At 37.9% G+C, this 21,331-nt stretch overlaps 1 protein-coding gene across 1 annotated transcript in view; it reads right to left on the bottom strand.

The window, feature by feature from the left end:
• XRRA1 (X-ray radiation resistance associated 1) overlaps positions 1-21,331 on the bottom strand; it is a 201,862-nt gene that overhangs the window by 5,440 nt on the left and 175,091 nt on the right. Inside the window, exon 17 of the mRNA XM_053708752.1 lies at positions 2,361-2,466. Coding sequence (XP_053564727.1) covers positions 2,361-2,466 — 106 coding nt within the window. The remainder of the gene's footprint in view (positions 1-2,360; positions 2,467-21,331) is intronic.

Raw genomic sequence — 21,331 nt, 5'->3', positions numbered from 1 at the left:
GTTCTTCTTCCAAGAGTAATCTCCAAGATTCTGAAGGAATGCTCGTTTGTTCTGCTGGTGGCTCCAGCATGGCCTCACAGGTTTTGGTATGCGGATCTTGTCCGGATGGCCTCTTGCCAACCGTGGACTCTTCCGTTAAGACCAGACCTTCTGTAGCAAGGTCCTTTTTTCCATCAGGATCTCAAATCCTTAAATTTAAAGGTATGGAGATTGAACGCTTGATTCTTAGTCAAAGAGGTTTCTCTGACTCTGTGATTAATACTATGTTACAGGCTCGTAAATCTGTATCTAGGAAGATATATTATAGAGTCTGGAAGACTTACATTTCTTGGTGTCTTTCTCATCATTTTTCCTGGCATTCTTTTAGAATTCCGAGAATTTTACAGTTTCTTCAGGATGGTTTGGATAAAGGTTTGTCTGCAAGTTCCTTGAAAGGACAAATCTCTGCTCTTTCTGTTCTTTTTCACAGAAAGATTGCTAGTCTTCCTGATATTCATTGTTTTGTACAAGCTTTGGTTCGTATAAAACCTGTCATTAAGTCAATTTCTCCTCCTTGGAGTTTGAATTTGGTTCTGGGGGCTCTTCAAGCTCCTCCGTTTGAACCTATGCATTCATTGGACATTAAATTACTTTCTTGGAAAGTTTTGTTTCTTTTGGCCATCTCTTCTGCTAGAAGAGTTTCTGAATTATCTGCTCTTTCTTGTGAGTCTCCTTTTCTGATTTTTCATCAGGATAAGGCGGTGTTGCGAACTTCTTTTAAATTTTTACCTAAGGTTGTGAATTCTAACAACATTAGTAGAGAAATTGTGGTTCCTTCATTATGTCCTAATCCTAAGAATTCTAAGTAAAGATCATTGCATTCTTTGGATGTAGTTAGAGCTTTGAAATATTATGTTGAAGCTACTAAGAATTTCCGAAAGACTTCTAGTCTATTTGTTATCTTTTCCGGTTCTAGGAAAGGTCAGAAGGCCTCTGCCATTTCTTTGGCATCTTGGTTGAAATCTTTAATTCATCATGCTTATGTCGAGTCGGGTAAAACTCCGCCTCAAAGGATTACAGCTCATTCTACTAGGTCAGTTTCTACTTCCTGGGCGTTTAGGAATGAAGCTTCGGTTGATCAGATTTGCAAAGCAGCAACTTGGTCTTCTTTGCATACTTTTACTAAATTCTACCATTTTGATGTGTTTTCTTCTTCTGAAGCAGTTTTTGGTAGAAAAGTACTTCAGGCAGCTGTTTCAGTTTGATTCTTCTGCTTATAATTTCAGTTTTTTTCATTATAAGATTTAAACTTTATTTTGGGTGTGGATTATTTTCAGCGGAATTGGCTGTCTTTATTTTATCCCTCCCTCTCTAGTGACTCTTGCGTGGAAGATCCACATCTTGAGTAGTCATTATCCCATACGTCACTAGCTCATGGACTCTTGCTAATTACATGAAAGAAAACATAATTTATGTAAGAACTTACCTGATAAATTCATTTCTTTCATATTAGCAAGAGTCCATGAGGCCCACCCTTTTTTGTGGTGGTTATGATTTTTTTGTATAAAGCACAATTATTCCAATTCCTTATTTTTTATGCTTTCGTACTTTTTTCTTATCACCCCACTTCTTGGCTATTCGTTAAACTGATTTGTGGGTGTGGTGAGGGGTGTATTCATAGGCATTTTGAGGTTTGGGAAACTTTGCCCCTCCTTGTAGGAATGTATATCCCATACGTCACTAGCTCATGGACTCTTGCTAATATGAAAGAAATGAATTTATCAGGTAAGTTCTTACATAAATTATGTTTTTTCAGTGCAGCAGGGGGTATAGCTTTTGTTTGGCTAATCTACCACCTGGTGACATAAAGCTTGAAAAGGAAAAAGAAAACGTTGGGGGATTGGTAGCTGCAGGAATAAGAAAGGGAACTTGTGTTTGCAGTATAAACTAACACTTAAACATTGAAGCCCAAAGGATGGATTGATAAACATTCCTAGACCACAGTGAGTTATATGTCAAAGAAAATGTATGTTCACTGTCCTTTAAAAAAAAAAAAAAAAAAAAAACCTAGAAGAAACCATTTTGTAATCCCATTTATATGGAAAACATGCTATACAGATTATGCTGTGACTACATTATGGTCACTACAATGCTAATTTTAGCTCATTTTCTAATTTTTGGTTTGAATATGTGAATACAAAGAATCAATATATAAAAAACAATTATTAACCATGAGCTTTTGTAATTACCAAGTGCCAGTTTGTCCCCTTTTGCTTTATGTGAAGCATTACCTTGTGCAATATGATCTGTGTGTTACCTCCACAGCCCTGGTGAAATGACACTGGCACACTACAGAATATTGAGTGGGTACAGTTTCTTACCGAGTGGAAGTTGTTTTAGATTTTTCGGTTCTCTCATATTTAATAAAACTTCCTGTAAGATTTGCTTTTTGTTCTTCCGAGGTAGTGGAGATAACTGTTTTCCATACTAAAGACCAAGAGAAAAAAAACGTTCAATTACTGCATGTAAAATGATAACACTGAATATATAAGTATAAATACAATGAAAGTATGAGAGAGTAGGTAATATTGCTGTCTATATCAAACTTTGGTGCTACCCTTGATAATGCATAAGATAAGATTCAAATAGAGAGAAAAAATTCCAAATTATATATTAATAATTTGAAAAAGCAAGGGATACAAACGAGCACACAGAGAGTACTTTGTAAAAAATAATCCAATTTATTCTTTCCCAAACACATTCAGTGAATCACTGTAATTGGCTAAGTCAGACAAAAAGTGACCAAAGTTAAAAAGAACAGACCAATGGTTAATCAAAAGTAAAGGGATATTCACTGCCTAAGCATACGTATGCTGATAGAGACCTATAACTATATAACACAAGAGTTCACAAATGGGGAGTATAAAGATAGGTCAAGGTAACCCCAGAGACTTAAAACAGCTTAATTCTATAATGCATATATTTACAAAGGCAAGATGATATTAACCCCAAACGCTGTTATAGTATACATCAAAACCATAATACATATGGATATTGGAACATAAACATATACGTGCATATGTGATAGAGTCCGTATCTATCAAAAGTTCCCAGGCTGTAGCTGTATGTAGACAAACAGATCAAAACAATACAGGCGAAATACGCTTAGCTTATGCGTCTAGCAAATTCCTTTCAAAAGCTCCACTCGTGTGTTGCCTGTACAATGGCGTCTGACGTCACTAAGGAAGGAGTGGCCCAGCTGTCACGGGTATCCAATCCGCTCCTTGTATAGGAACTCCTTTACACACAGTAGAGGTATGGGCTGTATCGGCATCCAGCTGAAAAGGGAAAGAACCAGGCTTCCCCAAACTTGCTCAGCATAGACCGCGACTCTTACCAAGATTTACCAGACACACCTCCCGCAGCTTGCTCCACTTAGTGAACAGAACAGAGATCCGTGATGCTTGAAATTATCCCCATAGACTTTGCATGGCACTTCACTTACACTTGTTATGGCAAACGATCAAGTGGATCAAAGCTTGCGTATATAGCTAAATATTCCTCTCATTCGTACTGTGATCAGCACACCACAGGTTAGCAGTAGATTAGGCAGAAATCCATTTTACTATGACATATGGTAGCATTAGAGCTATGAGTCCATAATTATAACCATGGAAAGTTCAAATAAACAGGATTTGAGTCGACCTTACTCCTGTAGCAACACATCAAGTGTAATAAACACAACAATACCAACGACCGTTTCACCCCCACAGCAAGTGTGTGTCACAGGGGTTCATCAGGGCATACTTTAGTCCACACCGGACTTCCTCTTTTTAAAGGCTCACCTGGATTTCCCCAGGTGTGCCAATCACATGCTGAGATTACATTTCTTAACGCTGCACTAACATGTTAGCCCTGTGCTATAAATTTAGTCAATAAGAATACTGACAGATATGAAAAGAACAATAAACATTGATCTTGCTTAATTCCTTAGCAATCCAACTGTTCTAAACATATCATTTCTTTCATGTAATTAGCAAGAGTCCATGAGCTAGTGACGTATGGGATATACATTCCTACCAGGAGGGGCAAAGTTTCCCAAACCTCAAAATGCCTATAAATACACCCCCTCACCACACCCACAAATCAGTTTTACAAACTTTGCCTCCTGTGGAGGTGGTGAAGTAAGTTTGTGCTAGATTCTTCGTTGATATGCGCTCCGCAGCAGGTTGGAGCCCGGTTTTCCTCTCAGCGTGCAGTGAATGTCAGAGGGATGTGAAGAGAGTATTGCCTATTTGAATTCAATGATCTCCTTCTACGGGGTCTATTTCATAGGTTCTTTGTTATCGGTCGTAGAGATTCATCTCTTACCTCCCTTTTTAGATCGACGATATACTCTTATATATACCATTACCTCTACTGATTCTCGTTTCAGTACTGGTTTGGCTTTCTACTACATGTAGATGAGTGTCCTGGGGCTGTTAGGCTTGCGGGGGCTGAAAATGCTTCATTTTATTGCGTCATTCTTGGCGCGGACTTTCTTGGCGCAAACATTTTTTTTTTGTCATTTCCGGCCTCATACGTGTCGCCGGAATTTGCGTAATTTTTTTGAAGTTTTTGCGCCAAAAAATGTCGGCGTTACCGGATGTGGCGCCATTTTTGGCACCAAAAGCATTTAGGCGCCAAATAATGTGGGCGGCTTTTTTGGCGCTAAAAAAAATCGAGCGTCATTGTTGTCTCCACAATATTTAAGTCTCATTATTTATTGCTTCTGGTTGCTAGAAGCTTGTTCGTTGTCATTTTTTTCCCATTCCTGAAACTGTCATTTAAGGAATTTGATCATTTTTGCTTTATATGTTGTTTTTTCTATTACATATTGCAAGATGTCTCAGATTGTCCGTGAATCAGAAGCCACTTCTGGAAAAACGCTTAACTGAGTTTCAGTTCTACCAAAGCTAAGTTCATTTATTTTAAATATTATAAATGTTTATCTTTAGCTATGGTTTGTAATAAGGTATTATGATATACTTTTACATGCAGAATCCATTAGTGTTTATGCTTTATTGCCATTCTTACATCTTATGTACAAGAAATATTTATAAGCTTTATAAGAAATATTTTCTGATTCTATTTTAAAGGCTTTGTCTGACTTCGTGCCTTCTAATAAAATTTTTAGGTCTTTTTCACTTCTTTTTTAATTATTGAAGTTTCAAATGACCAACAATATACTGATTTATCCTTCTCTGATGATGTTTTTTCTCTTTCAGAAATTTTCTTCATCAGATATTGACACTAACAAATCTACTTTTATTATTTTTCTATTGTTAAAGTACATTTGTTCTTTGTTGAAAAGGTGTTGATTATTTTGGATATTAAGGTAACTAGTTCTTTAAGACTAGCTGACACTATTTCTGCCTATTTATTTCTTCTGTGTTTTCAGAGGTTTTCTTTCCAATTCCCCATTCTAGGGAATGGAATAGGCTGAGAATTTTCTTTTATTCCTTTTTCAAAGGTTTTAAACTATATTCTTTGCCAGCAGTTAAATTCAATTTGGAGGGTTCTCCAATTTATTGGGGCTATCTCTGCTTCTACTAATTATGCTATTGTTTCTATAGCAAAATAGTATTTATTTTCCTTTAGATAGTTGTATCTTGTTTATGGAAAATTATTTAGTTTCAGGTCTTGGTCCTGTGATTTATTTGGATATTGCAATTGCTTCATTTTTTCTGTTTACTTTAAGATCAAGTATCAGATTATGATTTATTTTAGCATTGTTAAAAGACAACATTTAATAGACTAGGTGCTGTTGCATTTGTCTTGTTGTTTTGCATTTATTGATTATGCAAGTCCACTGTATTGACTGGTCCTTTAAACTGGACTATCATGCTAATAATTTCATTTGTGTCTTCATTTTATTGAATATTTTCGCAAATGAGGGTTAATCTATGTCTTTAGCTATTTTAGCTAGAAGAATTTTGTTATAAGATAATCAATTATTTGTTTTATAATTGGATTCAATTCTTAACTGTTACTCTGGGCTTCAAGATTGAGTTCTAAGACTAAAACTTTAAGGTTATACTAGTTTAGTTGTTCTTATTAAGGAACAAATTCCTGAGTTCTTTCCCAAGTAACATGTTTGTAATTGGGGTTCGAAATCCGCTCCCTAATATTGCGATGTACGTGCCGTATTCCAGCTTGGCTGGTAAGGGGCAGGTTAAGACTTCTTTGAAATTTATTTTTTTCTATTTTGTCCAAATTTCTTTGATTTTATTCCAGTAAGGCTAACACTTTCTTTAAGTGTGTTTCTGTCCTATATATTTTGGGTATTGTTGAAGCATGGCTGGGCACCCATGGGGTTCAAGCGCTGCTCAGACCTGGAATCTTCTGGGGTATTTCTTCCAGTTCCTTTTTCTTTCTTGTAATTAGCAAGAGTCCATGAGCTAGTGACGTATGGGATATACATTCCTACCAGGAGGGGCAAAGTTTCCCAAACCTCAAAATGCCTACAAATACACCCCTCACCACACCCACAAATCAGTTTTACAAACTTTGCCTCCTATGGAGGTGGTGAAGTAAGTTTGTGCTAGATTCTACGTTGATATGCGCTCCGCAACAGGTTGGAGCCTGGTTTTCCTCTCAGCGTGCAGTGAATGTCAGAGGGATGTGAGGAGAGTATTGCCTATTTGAATGCAATGATCTCCTTCTACGGGGTCTATTTCATAGGTTCTCTGTTATCGGTTCTAGAGATTCATCTCTTACCTCCCTTTTCAGATCGACGATATACTCTTATATATATATATACCATTACCTCTGCTGATTTTCGTTTCAGTACTGGTTTGGCTTTCTACAACATGTAGACGAGTGTCCTGGGGTAAGTAAGTCTTATTTTCTGTGACACTCTAAGCTATGGTTGGGCACTTTTTTATAAAGTTCTAAATATATGTATTCAAACATTTATTTGCCTTGACTCAGGATGTTCAACATTCCTTATTTTCAGACAGTCAGTTTCATATTTGGGATAATGCATTTGAATCAATAATTTTTTCTTACCTTAAAAAATTTGACTTTTTCCCTGTGGGCTGTTAGGCTCGCGGGGGCTGAAAATGCTTCATTTTATTGCGTCATTCTTGGCGCAGACTTTTTTGGCGCAAAAAATCTTTTCTGTTTCTGGCGTCATACGTGTTGCCGGAAGTTGCGTCATTTTTTGACGTTCTTTTGCGCCAAAAATGTCGGCGTTCCGGATGTGGCGTCATTTTTGGCGCCAAAAGCATTTAGGCGCCAAATAATGTGGGCGTCTTATTTGGCGCTAAAAAAATATGGGCGTCGCTTTTGTCTCCACATTATTTAAGTCTCATTTTTAATTGCTTCTGGTTGCTAGAAGCTTGTTCTTTGGCATTTTTTCCCATTCCTGAAACTGTCATTTAAGGAATTTGATCAATTTTGCTTTATATGTTGTTTTTTCTCTTACATATTGCAAGATGTCTCATGTTGCATCTGAGTCAGAAGATACTTCAGGAAAATCGCTGCCTGGTGCTGGAACTACCAAAGCTAAGTGTATCTGCTGTAAACTTTTGGTAGCTGTTCCTCCAGCTGTTGTTTGTATTAAATGTCATGACAAACTTGTTAATGCAGAAAATATTTCCTTTAGTAAAATACCATTACCTGTTGCAGTTCCATCAACATCTAATGTTCAGAGTGTTCCTGATAACATAAGAGATTTTGTTGCTGAATCTATTAAGAAGGCTATGTCTGTTATTCCTCCTTCTAGTAAACATAAAAAGTCTTTTAAAACTTCTCTTTATCCAGATGAATTTTTAAATGAACATCATCATTCTGAAAATTCATTAAAATGGAATTTATTCGTTCTTTTTTTAAAGAAGTCCTAATTGCATTAGAAATTGAGGATTCTGGTCCTCTTGATACTAAATCTAAACAAGGTCTTTAAATCTCCTGTAGTTATTCCAGAAGTTTTTCCTGTTCCTGGTGCTATTTCTGAAGTAATTTCCAGGGAATGGAATAAATTGGGTAATTCATTTACTCCTTCTAAACGTTTTAAGCAATTATATCCTGTGCCGTCTGACAGATTAGAGTTTTGGGACAAAATCCCTAAAGTTGATGGGGCTATCTCTACCCTTGCTAAACGTACTACTATTCCTACGGCAGATGGTACTTCCTTTAAGGATCCTTTAGATAGGAAAATTGAATCCTTTCTAAGAAAAGCTTATTTGTGTTCAGGTAATCTTCTTAGACCTGCTATATCTTTGGCGGATGTTGCTGCAGCTTCAACTTTTTGGTTGGAAACTTTAGCGCAACAAGTAACAGATCATGATTCTCATAACATTATTATTCTTCTTCAACATGCTAATAATTTTATCTGTGATGCCATTTTTGATATTATCAGAGTTGATGTCAGGTTTATGTCTCTAGCTATTTTAGCTAGAAGAGCTTTATGGCTTAAAACTTGGAATGCTGATGTGTTTTCTTCTTCTGAAGCAGTTTTTGGTAGAAAAGTACTTCAGGCAGCTGTTTCAGTTTGAATCTTCTGCTTATGTTTTCATTTAAACTTTATTTTGGGTGTGGATTATTTTCAGCAGCAATTGGCTGTCTTTATTTTATCCCTCCCTCTCTAGTGACTCTTGCGTGGAAAGATCCACATCTTGGGTAGTCATTATCCCATACGTCACTAGCTCATGGACTCTTGCTAATTACATGAAAGAAAACATAATTTATGTAAGAACTTACCTGATAAATTCATTTTTCATATTAGCAAGAGTCCATGAGGCCCACCCTTTTTTGTGGTGGTTATGATTTTTTTTTGTATAAAGCACAATTATTCCAATTCCTTATTTTTTATGCTTTCACACTTTTTTCTTATCACCCCACTTCTTGGCTATTCGTTAAACTGATTTGTGGGTGTGGTGAGGGGTGTATTTGTAGGCATTTTGAGGTTTGGGAAACTTTGCCCCTCCTGGTAGGAATGTATATCCCATACGTCACTAGCTCATGGACTCTTGCTAATATGAAAGAAATGAATTTATCAGGTAAGTTCTTACATAAATTATGTTTTTAGGAACCGGGTTTGGAGTTTTATTCAAACTATTTTGCCTTTTTATGGTCATTGATAGCATTATTTGTTTTCATTAGATACAATAAATGCATATTTTCATTTTTCTGTTTTCATTCAGATTATTTTCTGAGGATACGGAATCTCATATGATTCACTTGCTCTTCAGGACATAGTTAGAGGATATTTTTTTTTCGAAAGCTCTTGATTCCTCACACAAGGGTCACCTTTTTTAGGTTTCCAGAAAGTTTGTGTCACTGTCTTTGTCTCTATCAGACAAGGGATAATTCTATTGGGGTCGGTACCTTTAGTCTCTATTATTTCCTTCAGTTGCTATATATGCATAGAAGTTTTAGGTCTTATGGCCATGGCATTGGATTCAATTCCCTTTGCTCATTTTCACTAGAAAGAACCTTTCCAGTCTTTTATGAGTGTTGTTTCTTCTAGAATATGGTTGGAGGATCAATTTACCAATCAGTTCGTTGATTCCTCAGACAAGGGTAACCTTTTTAAGTTTCCTGATAGATTCAGTGTCCTTGACTCTGTCTCTGACGGACAAGAGACATCTGAAATTGGTTTCAGCTTGTCGAAACCTTCAGTCTCAATCTTTCCCTTCGGTAGCCTTATGCATGGAAATTCTAGGTTGTATGACTGCTGCATTGGACGCGGTTCCCTTTGCTCGTTTTCACATGCGACCTCTTCAGCTCTGTATGCTGAACCAGTGGTGCAGGGATTATACAAAGATATCTCAATTAATATCTTTAAAACCGATTGTTCGACACTTTCTGACTTGGTGGACAGGCCACCATCGTTTAATTCAGGGGGCTTCTTTTGTTCTTCCAACCTGGACTGAGATTTCAACAGATGCAAGTCTGACAGGTTGGGGAGCTGTTTGGGGGTCTCTGACAGCACAAGGGGTTTGGGAATCTCAGGAGGTGAGATTACCAATCAATATTTTGGAACTCCGTGCAATTTTCAGAGCTCTTCAGTCATGGCCTTTTCTAAAGAGAGAGTCGTTCATTTGTTTTCAGACGGACAATGTCACAACTGTGGCATATGTCAATCATCAAGGAGGGACTCTCAGTCCTCTGGCTATGAAAGAAGTATCTCGAATTCTGGTTTGGGTGGAATCCAGCTCCTGTCTAATTTCTGCGGTTCATATCCCAGGTATAGACAATTGGGAAGCGGATTATCTCAGTCACCAAACGTTACATCCGGGCGAATGGTCTCTTCACCCAGAGGTATTTCTTCAGATTGTTCACATGTGGGGACTTCCAGAAATAGATCTGATGGCTTCTCATCTAACAAGAAGCTTCCCAGGTATCTGTCCAGATCCAGGGATCCTCAAGCGGAGGCAGTGGATGCATTGTCACTTCCTTGGAAGTATCATCCTGCCTATATCTTTCCACCTCTAGTTCTTCTTCCAAGAGTAATTTCCAAGATTCTAAGGGGTGCTCGTCTGTTCTGCTGGTGGCTCCAGCATGGCCTCAAAGGTTTTTGGTATGCGGATCTTGTCCGGATGGCCACTTTCCAACCGTGGACTCTTCCGTTAAGACCAGACCTTCTTTCACAAGGTCCTTTTTTCCATCAGGATCTCAAATCCTTAAATTTGAAGGTATAGAGATTGAACCTTGATTCTCAGTCATAGAGGTTTCTCTGACTCTCTGATTAATACTATGTTACAGGCTCGTAAATCTGTATCTAGGAAGATATATTATCGAGTCTGGAAGGTTTACATCTCTTGGTGTTTTTCTCATCATTTTTCTTGGCATTCTTTTAGAATTCCTAGAATTTTACAGTTACTTCAGGATGGTTTGGATAAAGGTTTGTCTGCAAGTTCCTTGAAAGGACAAATCTCTGCTCTTTCTGTTCTTTTTCACAGAAAGATTACTAGTCTTACTGTTATTTATTGTTTTGTACAAGCTTTGGTTTGTATAAAACCTGTTATTAAGTCAATTTCTCCTCCTTGGAGTTTGAATTTGGTTCTGGGGGCTCTTCAAGCTTCTCCGTTTGAACCTATGCATTCGCTGGACATTAAATTACTTTCTTGGAAAGTTTTGTTTCTTTTGGCCATCTCTTCTGCTAGAAGAGTTTCTGATTTATCTGCTCTTTCTTGTGAGTCTCCTTTTCTGATTTTTCATCAGGATAAGGCGGTGTTGCGAACTTCTTTTCAATTTTTACCTAAGGTTGTGAATTCTAACAACATTAGTAGAGAAATTGTGGTTCCTTCATTGTGTCCTAATCCTAAGAATCCTAAGGAAAGATCGTTGCATTCTTTGGATGTAGTTAGAGCTTTGAAATATTATGTTGAAGCTACTAAAAATTTCCGAAAGACTTCTAGTCTATTTGTTATCTTTTCCGGTTCTAGGAAAGGTCAGAAGGCCTCTGCCATTTCTTTGGTGTCTTGGTTAAAGTCTTTGATTCATCATGCTTATGTCGAGTCAGGTAAAACTCTGCCTCAAAGGATTACAGCTCATTCTACTAGGTCAGTTTCTACTTCCTGGGCGTTTAGGAATGAAGCTTCGGTTGATCAGATTTGCAAAGCAGCAACTTGGTCTTCTTTGCATACTTTTACTAAATTCTACCATTTTGATGTGTTTTCTTCTTCTGAAGCAGTTTTTGGTAGAAAAGTACTTCAGGCAGCTGTTTCAGTATGATTCTTCTGCTTATAATATCAGTTTTTTTCATTATAACATTTAAACTTTATTTTGGGTGTGGATTATTTTCAGCGGAATTGGCTGTCTTTATTTTATCCCTCCCTCTCTAGTGACTCTTGCGTGGAAGGTCCACATCTTGGGTATTCATTATCCCATACGTCACTAGCTCATGGACTCTTGCTAATTACATGAAAGAAAACATAATTTATGTAAGAACTTACCTGATAAATTCATTTCTTTCATATTAGCAAGAGTCCATGAGGCCCACCCTTTTTTGTGGTGGTTATGATTTTTTTGTATAAAGCACAATTATTCCAATTCCTTATTTTTTATGCTTTCGCACTTTTGTCTTATCACCCCACTTCTTGGCTATGCGTTAAACTGATTTGTGGGTGTGGTGAGGGGTGTATTTATAGGCATTTTGAGGTTTGGGAAACTTTGCCCCTCCTGGTAGGAATGTATATCCCATACGTCACTAGCTCATGGACTCTTGCTAATATGAAAGAAATGAATTTATCAGGTAAGTTCTTACATAAATTATGTTTTTAAACAAAGGTCACCTTTATGGCATACACTCTACTTACAGAAATATAGATATGATTTATTATCAATTTATAGGAAACTGGCATATTCAAGTTTATCATTAAGACCCGCTGGGTATCTAGTCCCTAATTTATATATCCATTTTGTTTCTTTTTGCAATAAAACTTTCTCGTTATTGCCACCCCTACCATTCATAATGCCTTTATCAATTATAATAAATTTCAAGGAATCCACACAACCATTGTGGAAAGAGCAAAAATGTCTTGCCACATTGGTATCTTTTGAATGCAGGATATCATCCCGATGCTCCTGTACCCGGTCCTTTACGAGCCCTTTGGTTTTACCCACGTAAAAAAACGGGCACGAGCAGCGAAGGAGATAAATTGCCCCCTCTGACTGGCAATTAAAGAAGAATTTGATATCAAAAGATATACCTTCTTGGGTAGAGAATTTCTTGGTGCTGTCCATGTGGGCACAATATACACAGTGCCCACATGGATAGCTACCTTTTATACCTCTATCCTTTCTGAGCCAATCGGATTTCGAAGGGCTTCTTGAAAATTGGCTTTTTACTAGCATGTCTCTCAGACTACGTGCTTTCCTGGCCGTCATTAGTGGTCTTTTGCCCACAATGTTTTTGACCTTGTCATCCGACGCTAGGATATGCCCATTTTCATTAATTACTGATCTAATTCCATGCCATTGGTTGTTAAACCTCGTAATGAATCTGATTTGGCCTTTCTCTGTGTTCACCTTTTTGTTGTACAGAAGGACATCTCTTGGGGTTTTCCGTGCCTTCCAGAGTGCCTTCTTAAACATTTGTTAGAGTATCCTCTTTGGAGAAATCTACTTTTCATCATATTTGCATGTATATCAAATTTAGCCAAAGAAGAACAGTTTCTCCTCCAACGGAGAAACTGTCCATATGGAATACCTTTGATCAGATGGGAAGGATGACCACTTCCTGCATGCAGGATACTGTTAGTGGCATTCTTTTTCCTAAAATTTTCTGTAACAATTTTTAAACCTTCTTTTTTAATCGTAATATCAAGGAAGTTTAACTCTTTACTACTTGTTTCTGATGTGAGGATGATGTTCCTGTCATTGTGATTAAGCAGCCGGACAAACTCATTAAATTCATCTATGGTTCCGTCCCACAAGAGAAGAACATCATCCACATATCTTACCCACATCAATATTTTCTCATTGAAAATGTCATTATGATGTTCAAAAATGTCTGTTTCCCAGGCTCTCAAATGGAGGCAGGTGTACGTAGGAGCACACACTGCCCCATTGCTGTTCCTCGTATCTGTTTGCCCATCAAATGTGAAAACATTATTATGAAGGACAAATACAAGTAGTGAAATCACAAATTTTGAATGCTCAGAAAAGAGGGGGCCTTTGGTGTCTGGAGACCTATTTTGTGGGGTATGGAGGAGTATAACCCCTCCACATCCAAAGAGGCCAAGAGTGTGTTTTCATTAACCACAACTCCATCCAGTTTTCTAAGTAGGTCTGATGTGTCCTTCACGTATGAAGGTAGTGTCAGGAGGAAGGGTCTCAAGTGTCTATCCACATATTCCCCGATGTTCTCTGTCATGCTGCCCAGCCCAGAGACTATCGGTCTCCCTGGTGGGCATTTCAGATTCTTATGCACTTTCGGCAAGATATAAAAGACAGGCATGACAGGGAACTCGGGGAACAAGAATTTAAACTTTTTGAGATCAATTACTCCCCTACTTTTTGCCTCATTCAGCACCTTAAAGAGAGAGTTCTGTATTTTTCCCAGGGGATTGTGATCAAGTTTGGTATATTGATTTTTATAATTTAGTTGGCATTTGGCTTCATTAACAAAAAGCTGTTCGTCCAACAAAACTAAGTTTCCGCCCTTGTTTGCGGGCTTGATCACCTTCCTTAGTGACGTCAGACGCCATTGTACAGGCAACACACGAGTGGAGCTTTTGAAAGGAATTTGCTGGACACATAAGCTAAGTGTATTTTGCCTGTATTGTTTTGATCTGTTTGTCTACATACAGTTACAGCCTGGGAACTTTTGATAGATAGTCAGTGATACGGACTCTTTTGCATATGCACGTATATGTTTATGTTCCAATATCCATATGTATTATGGTTTTGATGTATACCATAACAGCGTTTGGGGTTAATATCATCTTGCTTTGAAATATATGCATTATAGAATTAAGCTGTTTTAAGTCTCTGGGGTTACCTTGACCTATCTTTATACTCCCCATTTGTGAACTCTTGTGTTATATAGTTATAGGTCTCTATCAGCATACGTATGCTTAGGCAGTGAATATCCCTTTACTTTTGATTAACCATTGGTCTGTTCTTTTTAACTTTGGTCACTTTTTGTCTGACTTAGCCAATTACAGTGATTCACTGAATGTGTTTGAGAAAGAATAAATTGGATTATTTTTTACAAAGTACTCTCTGTGTGCTCGTTTGTATCCCTTGCTTTTTCAGTTTGATATAGACAGCAATATTACCTACTCTCTCATACTTTCATTGTATTTATACTTCAATTTTTGAGGAGTTTATAAGAGGATTCTGTATTCCTTTTCACTTTGAGATAGAAGTAGATTGCTGCAGGAGAGGATTATATCTCCTTAACACTATTTCCCACTACCACTGTTTTTTTTGGCCTTGTCAGCAATAACTATGGCATATACTCTATCAGATGACCTGTGGGAAGCTGAATTGAAAGATTCCCTGGCTAATGATAATGTAGCTGGGGAGGATAATGAGGAAGAAAATGTAACTATTTTTAGTGCTTTTAGGAGGTATAGGTATCTCTTAAATCGTCAACTAAAAATTAAAGCAGAAAATGCCAGTTTGGCAAACTATGTAGATAAAAAGATCATCCCAAGAGGTTTACGTTTATCATTAGATTCAGGGATAAATACAAGGGAGGATGAGGGAGGTGACTCCTTTGTGGAGGATTGGAATTAAAAACTATCCTCAACCTCCCTTGATTTGATGGAAATGATGATGAAAAGAAACAATAAAAGACTTGAGAAAGTCAAAATTGAGGCTGAAAAGGCCTTATTGAAAGTTAATTCGTTTGAGAATGATCCGAATTTTGAGAAACTAAATGGGGAAACTAGTCTGAATGTATCTAAATTAAAATCTGATATTAAAATGAGGAAATGTAGAACGTTTAGACGTGACCAAGATAACTACAAAAATGGAAGGGTCTATATATATATATATAAGTCCTAATAAGGCACATATGACTCAGGGACAGACGCATCAGATTGCGAATTAGGGGTGTCAAAAAACTCTACCAGCACAGATCAAAAAGGAGGAGAAAGAACAGAAGGGGAAAAAGGAAAAGACCCCTATAGGAATCCCCCCAGAGAAAAGAGATATCAAACAAGACAGACCAGAGGGAGAGGGGATCAATATACCCAGAACAGGGGGAGATTCAGGGGGAGAGGGATACGCAGGGGCTATTAGATCACCCAATTGAGGATAAATTGCAAGTTATAAATCTCTCCTCTTTCCCCTTAAATCTCGCTCATATTGAAGTACTCAAAAAGGGCCTCTCCTTTTGTCCGACAGCCACAATTGATAAAATTGAGGTGCTAAAAGATTTACACCTTTTTGCTAGAAAAATTGTTTTATCTATAGTGATGGAATCTAAACAGTCTGTCAATTTAGGTCCAAGTGACCAACAAGCTCTCATTGATCTAGAATCCTTGCTATTAGATAATGATGAGGAACCCCTTAGCAACTCAGTAGCTCCCAATTTTGACAAACCCATTTTTAAACCACAATCCTCATATATGCCTTCCCTCTCTCTGGTTCCGGCTGTTAATCTATTCGTTAAAAAGATGGAGAAAGACATCGATATGTTAAATACTAAATGGATAGATGACAACCTAAAACCTAGAGAGAGAAGAGCTCTTGAGGAGTTTTGTATGGCCAGGGGATTGGTGATCAAGCCCGCAGACAAGGGCGGAAACTTAGTTTTGTTGGACGAACAGCTTTATGTTAATGAAGCCAAACGCCAACTAAATGATAAAAATCAATATACCAAACTTAATCACAATCCCCTGGGAAAAATACAGAACTCTCTCTTTAAGGTGCTGAATGAGGCAAAAAATAGGGGTAATTGATCTCAAAGAGTTTAAATTATTGTTCCCCGAGTTCCCTGTCATGCCTGTCTTTTATATCTTGCCGAAAGTGCATAAGAATCTGAAATGCCCACCAGGGAGACCGATAGTCTCTGGGCTGGGCAGCATGACAGAGAACATTGGGGAATATGTGGATAGACACTTGAGACCCTTCCTCCTGACACTACCTTCATACGTGAAGGACACATCAGACCTACTTAGAAAACTGGATGGAGTTGTGGTTAATGAAAACACACTCTTGGCCTCTTTGGATGTGGAGGGGTTATACTCCTCCATACCCCACAAAATAGGTCTCCAGGCAATTAGGAAGTTCCTAGACACCAAAGGCCCCCTCTTTTCTGAGCATTCAAAATTTGTGATTTCACTACTTGAATTTGTCCTTCATAATAATGTTTTCACATTTGATGGGCAAATTTATAAACAGATACGAGGAACAGCAATGGGGGCAGTGTGTGCTCCTACGTACGCCTGCCTCCATTTGGGAGCCTGGGAAACAGACATTTTCGAACATCAGAATGACATTTTCAATGAGAAAATATTGATGTGGGTAAGATATGTGGATGATGTTCTTGTCTTGTGGGACGGAACCATAGATGAATTTAATGAGTTTGTCCGGCTGCTTAATCACAATGACAGGAACATCATCCTCACATCAGAAACAAGTAGTAAAGAGTTAAACTTCCTTGATATTACGATTAAAAAAGAAGGTTTAAAAATTGTTACAGAAAATTTTAGGAAAAAGAATGCCACTAACAGTATCCTGCATGCAGGAAGTGGTCATCCGTCCCATCTGATCAAAGGTATTCCATATGGACAGTTTCTCTGTTTGAGGAGAAACTGTTCTTCTTTGGCTAAATTTGATATACACGCAAATATGATGAAAAGTAGATTTCTCCAAAGAGGATACTCTAACAAATGTTTAAAGAAGGCACTCTGGAAGGCACGGAAAACCCCAAGAGATGTCCTTCTGTACAACAAAAAGGTGAACACAGAGAAAGGCCAAATCAGATTCATTACGAGGTTTAACAACCAATGGCATGGAATTAGATCAGTAATTAATGAAAATTGGCATATCCTAACGTTGGATGACAAGGTCAAAAACATTCTGGGCGAAAGACCACTAATGACGGCCAGGAAAGCACGTAGTCTGAGAGACATGCTAGTAAAAAGCCAATTTTCAAGAGGCCCTTTGAACTCCGATTGGCTCAGAAAGGATAGAGGTATAAAAGGTAGCAATCCATGTGGGCACTGTGTATATTGTGCCCACATGGACAGCACCAAGAAATTCTCTACCCAAGAAGGTATATCTTTTGATATCAAATTCTTCTTTAATTGCCAGTCAGAGGGGGCAATTTATCTCCTTCGCTGCTCGTGCCTGTTTTTTTATGTGGGTAAAACCAAAAGGCTCGTAAAGGACCGGGTACAGGAGCATCAGGATGATATCCTGCATTCAAAAGATACCAATGTGGAAAGACATTTTTGCACTTTCCACAATGGCTTGTGTGGATTCCTTGAAATTTATTATAATTGATAAAGGTATTACGAATGGTAGGGGTGGCAATAACGAGAACGTTTTATTGCAAAAAGAAACAAAATGGATATATAAATTAGGGACTAGATACCCAGCGGGTCTTAATGATAAACTTGAATATGCCAGTTTCCTATAAATTGATAATAAATCATATCTATATTTCTGTAAGTAGAGTGTATGCCATAAAGGTGACCTTTGTTTAAAATGAAATGTTTAGAACAGTTGGATTGCTAAGGAATTAAGCAAGATCAATGTTTATTGTTCTTTTCATATCTGTCAGTATTCTTAGCACAGGGCTAACATGTTAGTACAGCTTTAAGAAATGTAATCTCAGCATGTGATTGGCACACCTGGAGAAATCCAAGTGAGCCTTTAAAAAGAGGAAGTCCGGTGTGGACTAAAGTATGATCTGATGAACCCCTGTGACACACACTTGCTGTGGGGGTGAAACGGTCGTTGGTATTGTTGTGTTTATTACACTTGATGTGTTGCTACAGGAGTAAGGTCGACTCAAATCCTGTTTATTTGAACTTTCCATGGTTATAATTATGGACTCATAGCTCTAATGCTACCATATGTCATAGTAAAATGGATTTCTGCCTAATCTACTGCTAACCTGTGGTGTGCTGATCACAGTACGAATGAGAGGAATATTCAGCTATATACGCAAGCTTTGATCCGCTTGATCGTTTGCCATAACAAGCGTGAGTGAAGTGCCATGCAAAGTCTATGGGGATAATTTCAAGCATCACGGATCTCTGTTCTGTTCACTAAGTGGAGCAAGCTGCGGGAGGTGTGTCTGGTAAATCTTGGTAAGAGTTGCGGTCTATGCTGAGCAAGTTTGGGGAAGCCTGGTTCTTTCCCTTTTCAGCTGGATGCCGATACAGCCCATACCTCTACTGTGTGTAAAGGAGTTCCTATACAAGGAGCGGATTGGATACCCGTGACAGCTGGGCCACTCCTTCCTTAGTGACGTCAGACGCCATTGTACAGGCAACACACGAGTGGAGCTTTTGAAAGGAATTTGCTGGACGCATAAGCTAAGTGTATTTCGCCTGTATTGTTTCTTTCATGTAATTAACAAGAGTCCATGAGCTAGTGACGTATGGGATATACATTCCTACCAGGAGGGGCAAAGTTTCCCAAACCTTAAAATGCCTATAAATACACCCCTCACCACACCCACAAATCAGTTTTACAAACTTTGCCTCCAAGGGAGGTGGTGAAGTAAGTTTGTGCTAGATTCTACGTTGATATGCGCTCCGCAGCAAGTTGGAGCCCGGTTTTCCTCTCAGCGTGCAGTGAATGTCAGAGGGATGTGAAGAGAGTATTGCCTATTGAATGCAGTGATCTCCTTCTACGGGATCTATTTCATAAGGTTCTCTGTTATCGGTCGTAGAGATTCATCTCTTACCTCCCTTTTCAGATCGACGATATACTCTTATATTTACCATTTCCTCTACTGATTCTCGTTTCAGTACTGGTTTGGCTTTCTACAAACATGTAGATGAGTGTCCTGGGGTAAGTAAGTCTTATTTTCTGTGACACTCTAAGCTATGGTTGGGCACTTTATTTATAAAGTTCTAAATATATGTATTCAAACATTTATTTGCCTTGACTCAGAATGTTCAACTTTCCTTATTTCCAGACAGTCAGTTTCATATTTGGGATTATGCTTTAAATTATCATATTTTTTCTTACCTCAAAAATTTGACTTTTTTCCCTGTGGGCTGTTAGGCTCGCGGGGGCTGAAAATGCTTCATTTTATTGCGTCATTCTTGGCGCGGACTTTTTTGGCGCAAAAATTCTTTTCCGTTTCCGGCGTCATACGTGTCGCCGGAAGTTGCGTCATTTTTGACGTTATTTTGCGCCAAAGATGTCGGCGTTCCGGATGTGGCGTCATTTTTGGCGCCAAAAGCATTTAGGCGCCAAAAAATATGGGCGTCGCTTTTGTCTCCACATTATTTCAGTCTCATTTTTCATTTGCTTCTGGTTGCTAGAAGCTTGATGTTTGGCATTTTTTTCCCATTCCTGAAACTTATAAGGAATTTGATCTATTTTGCTTTATATGTTGTTTTTTCTCTTACATATTGCAAGATGTCTCACGTTGCATCTGAGCCAGAAGATACTACAGGAAAACCACTGCCTGCTGGATCTACCAAAGCTAAGTGTATCTGCTGTAAACTTTTGGTAGCTATTCCTCCAGCTGTTGTTTGTAATAATTGTCATGACAAACTTGTTAAAGCAGATAATATTTCCTTTAGTGATGTACCATTGCCTGTTGCAGTTCCCTCAACATCTAAGGTGCAGAATGTTCCTGATAACATAAGAGATTTTGTTTCTGAATCCATAAAGAAGGCTTTGTCTGTTATTTCTCCTTCTAGTAAACGTAAAAAGTCTTTTAAATCTTCTCTCTCTACAGATGAATTTTTAAATGAACACCATCATTCTGATTCTTTGGACTCTTCTGGTTCAGAGGATTCTATCTCAGAGATTGATGCTGATAAATCTTCATATTTATTTAAGATGGAATTTATTCGCTCTTTACTTAAAGAAGTACTAATGGCTTTAGAAATAGAGGATTCTAGTCCTCTTGATACTAATTCTATACGTTTGGATAAGGTTTTTAAAGCTCCTGCGGTTATTCCAGAAGTCTTTCCTGTTCCTAATGCTATTTCTGCAGTAATTTCTAAGGAATGGGATAAATTGGGTAATTAATTTACTCCTTCTAAACGTTTTAAGCAATTATATCCTGTTCCGCCTGACAGGTTAGAATTTTGGGACAAAATCCCTAAAGTTGATGGGGCTATTTCTACCCTTGCTAAACGTACTACCATTCCTACGTCAGATGGTACCTCGTTTAAGGATCCTTTAGATAGAAAAATTGAATCTTTTCTAAGAAAAGCTTATCTATGTTCAGGTAATCTTCTTAGACCTGCTATATCATTGGCTGATGTTGCTGCAGCTTCAACTTTTTGGTTGGAAACTCTAGCGCAACAAGTAACAAATCGTGATTCTCATGATATTATTATTCTTCTCCAGCATGCTAATAATTTCATCTGTGATGCCATTTTTGATATTATTAGAGTTGATGTTAGGTTTATGTCTCTGGCTATCTTAGCCAGAAGAGCTTTATGGCTTAAGACCTGGAATGCTGATATGGCTTCTAAATCAACTCTACTTTCCATTTCTTTCCAGGGAAACAAATTATTTGGTTCTCAGTTGGATTCTATTATTTCAACTGTTACTGGTGGGAAAGGAACTTTTTTACCACAGGATAAAAAGTCTAAAGGTAAAAACAGGGCTAACAATCGTTTTCGTTCCTTTCGTTTCAACAAAGAACAAAAGCCTGATCCTTCGTCCTCAGGAGCAGTTTCAGTTTGGAAACCATCTCCAGTCT

Source organism: Bombina bombina, chromosome 3 (assembly GCF_027579735.1).
Source record: "Bombina bombina isolate aBomBom1 chromosome 3, aBomBom1.pri, whole genome shotgun sequence".
Classification (NCBI taxonomy): Eukaryota; Metazoa; Chordata; class Amphibia; order Anura; family Bombinatoridae; genus Bombina; species Bombina bombina.
Note: the sequence above shows the minus strand (reverse complement) of the source record. Positions and strands in the feature narration are given on the sequence as shown.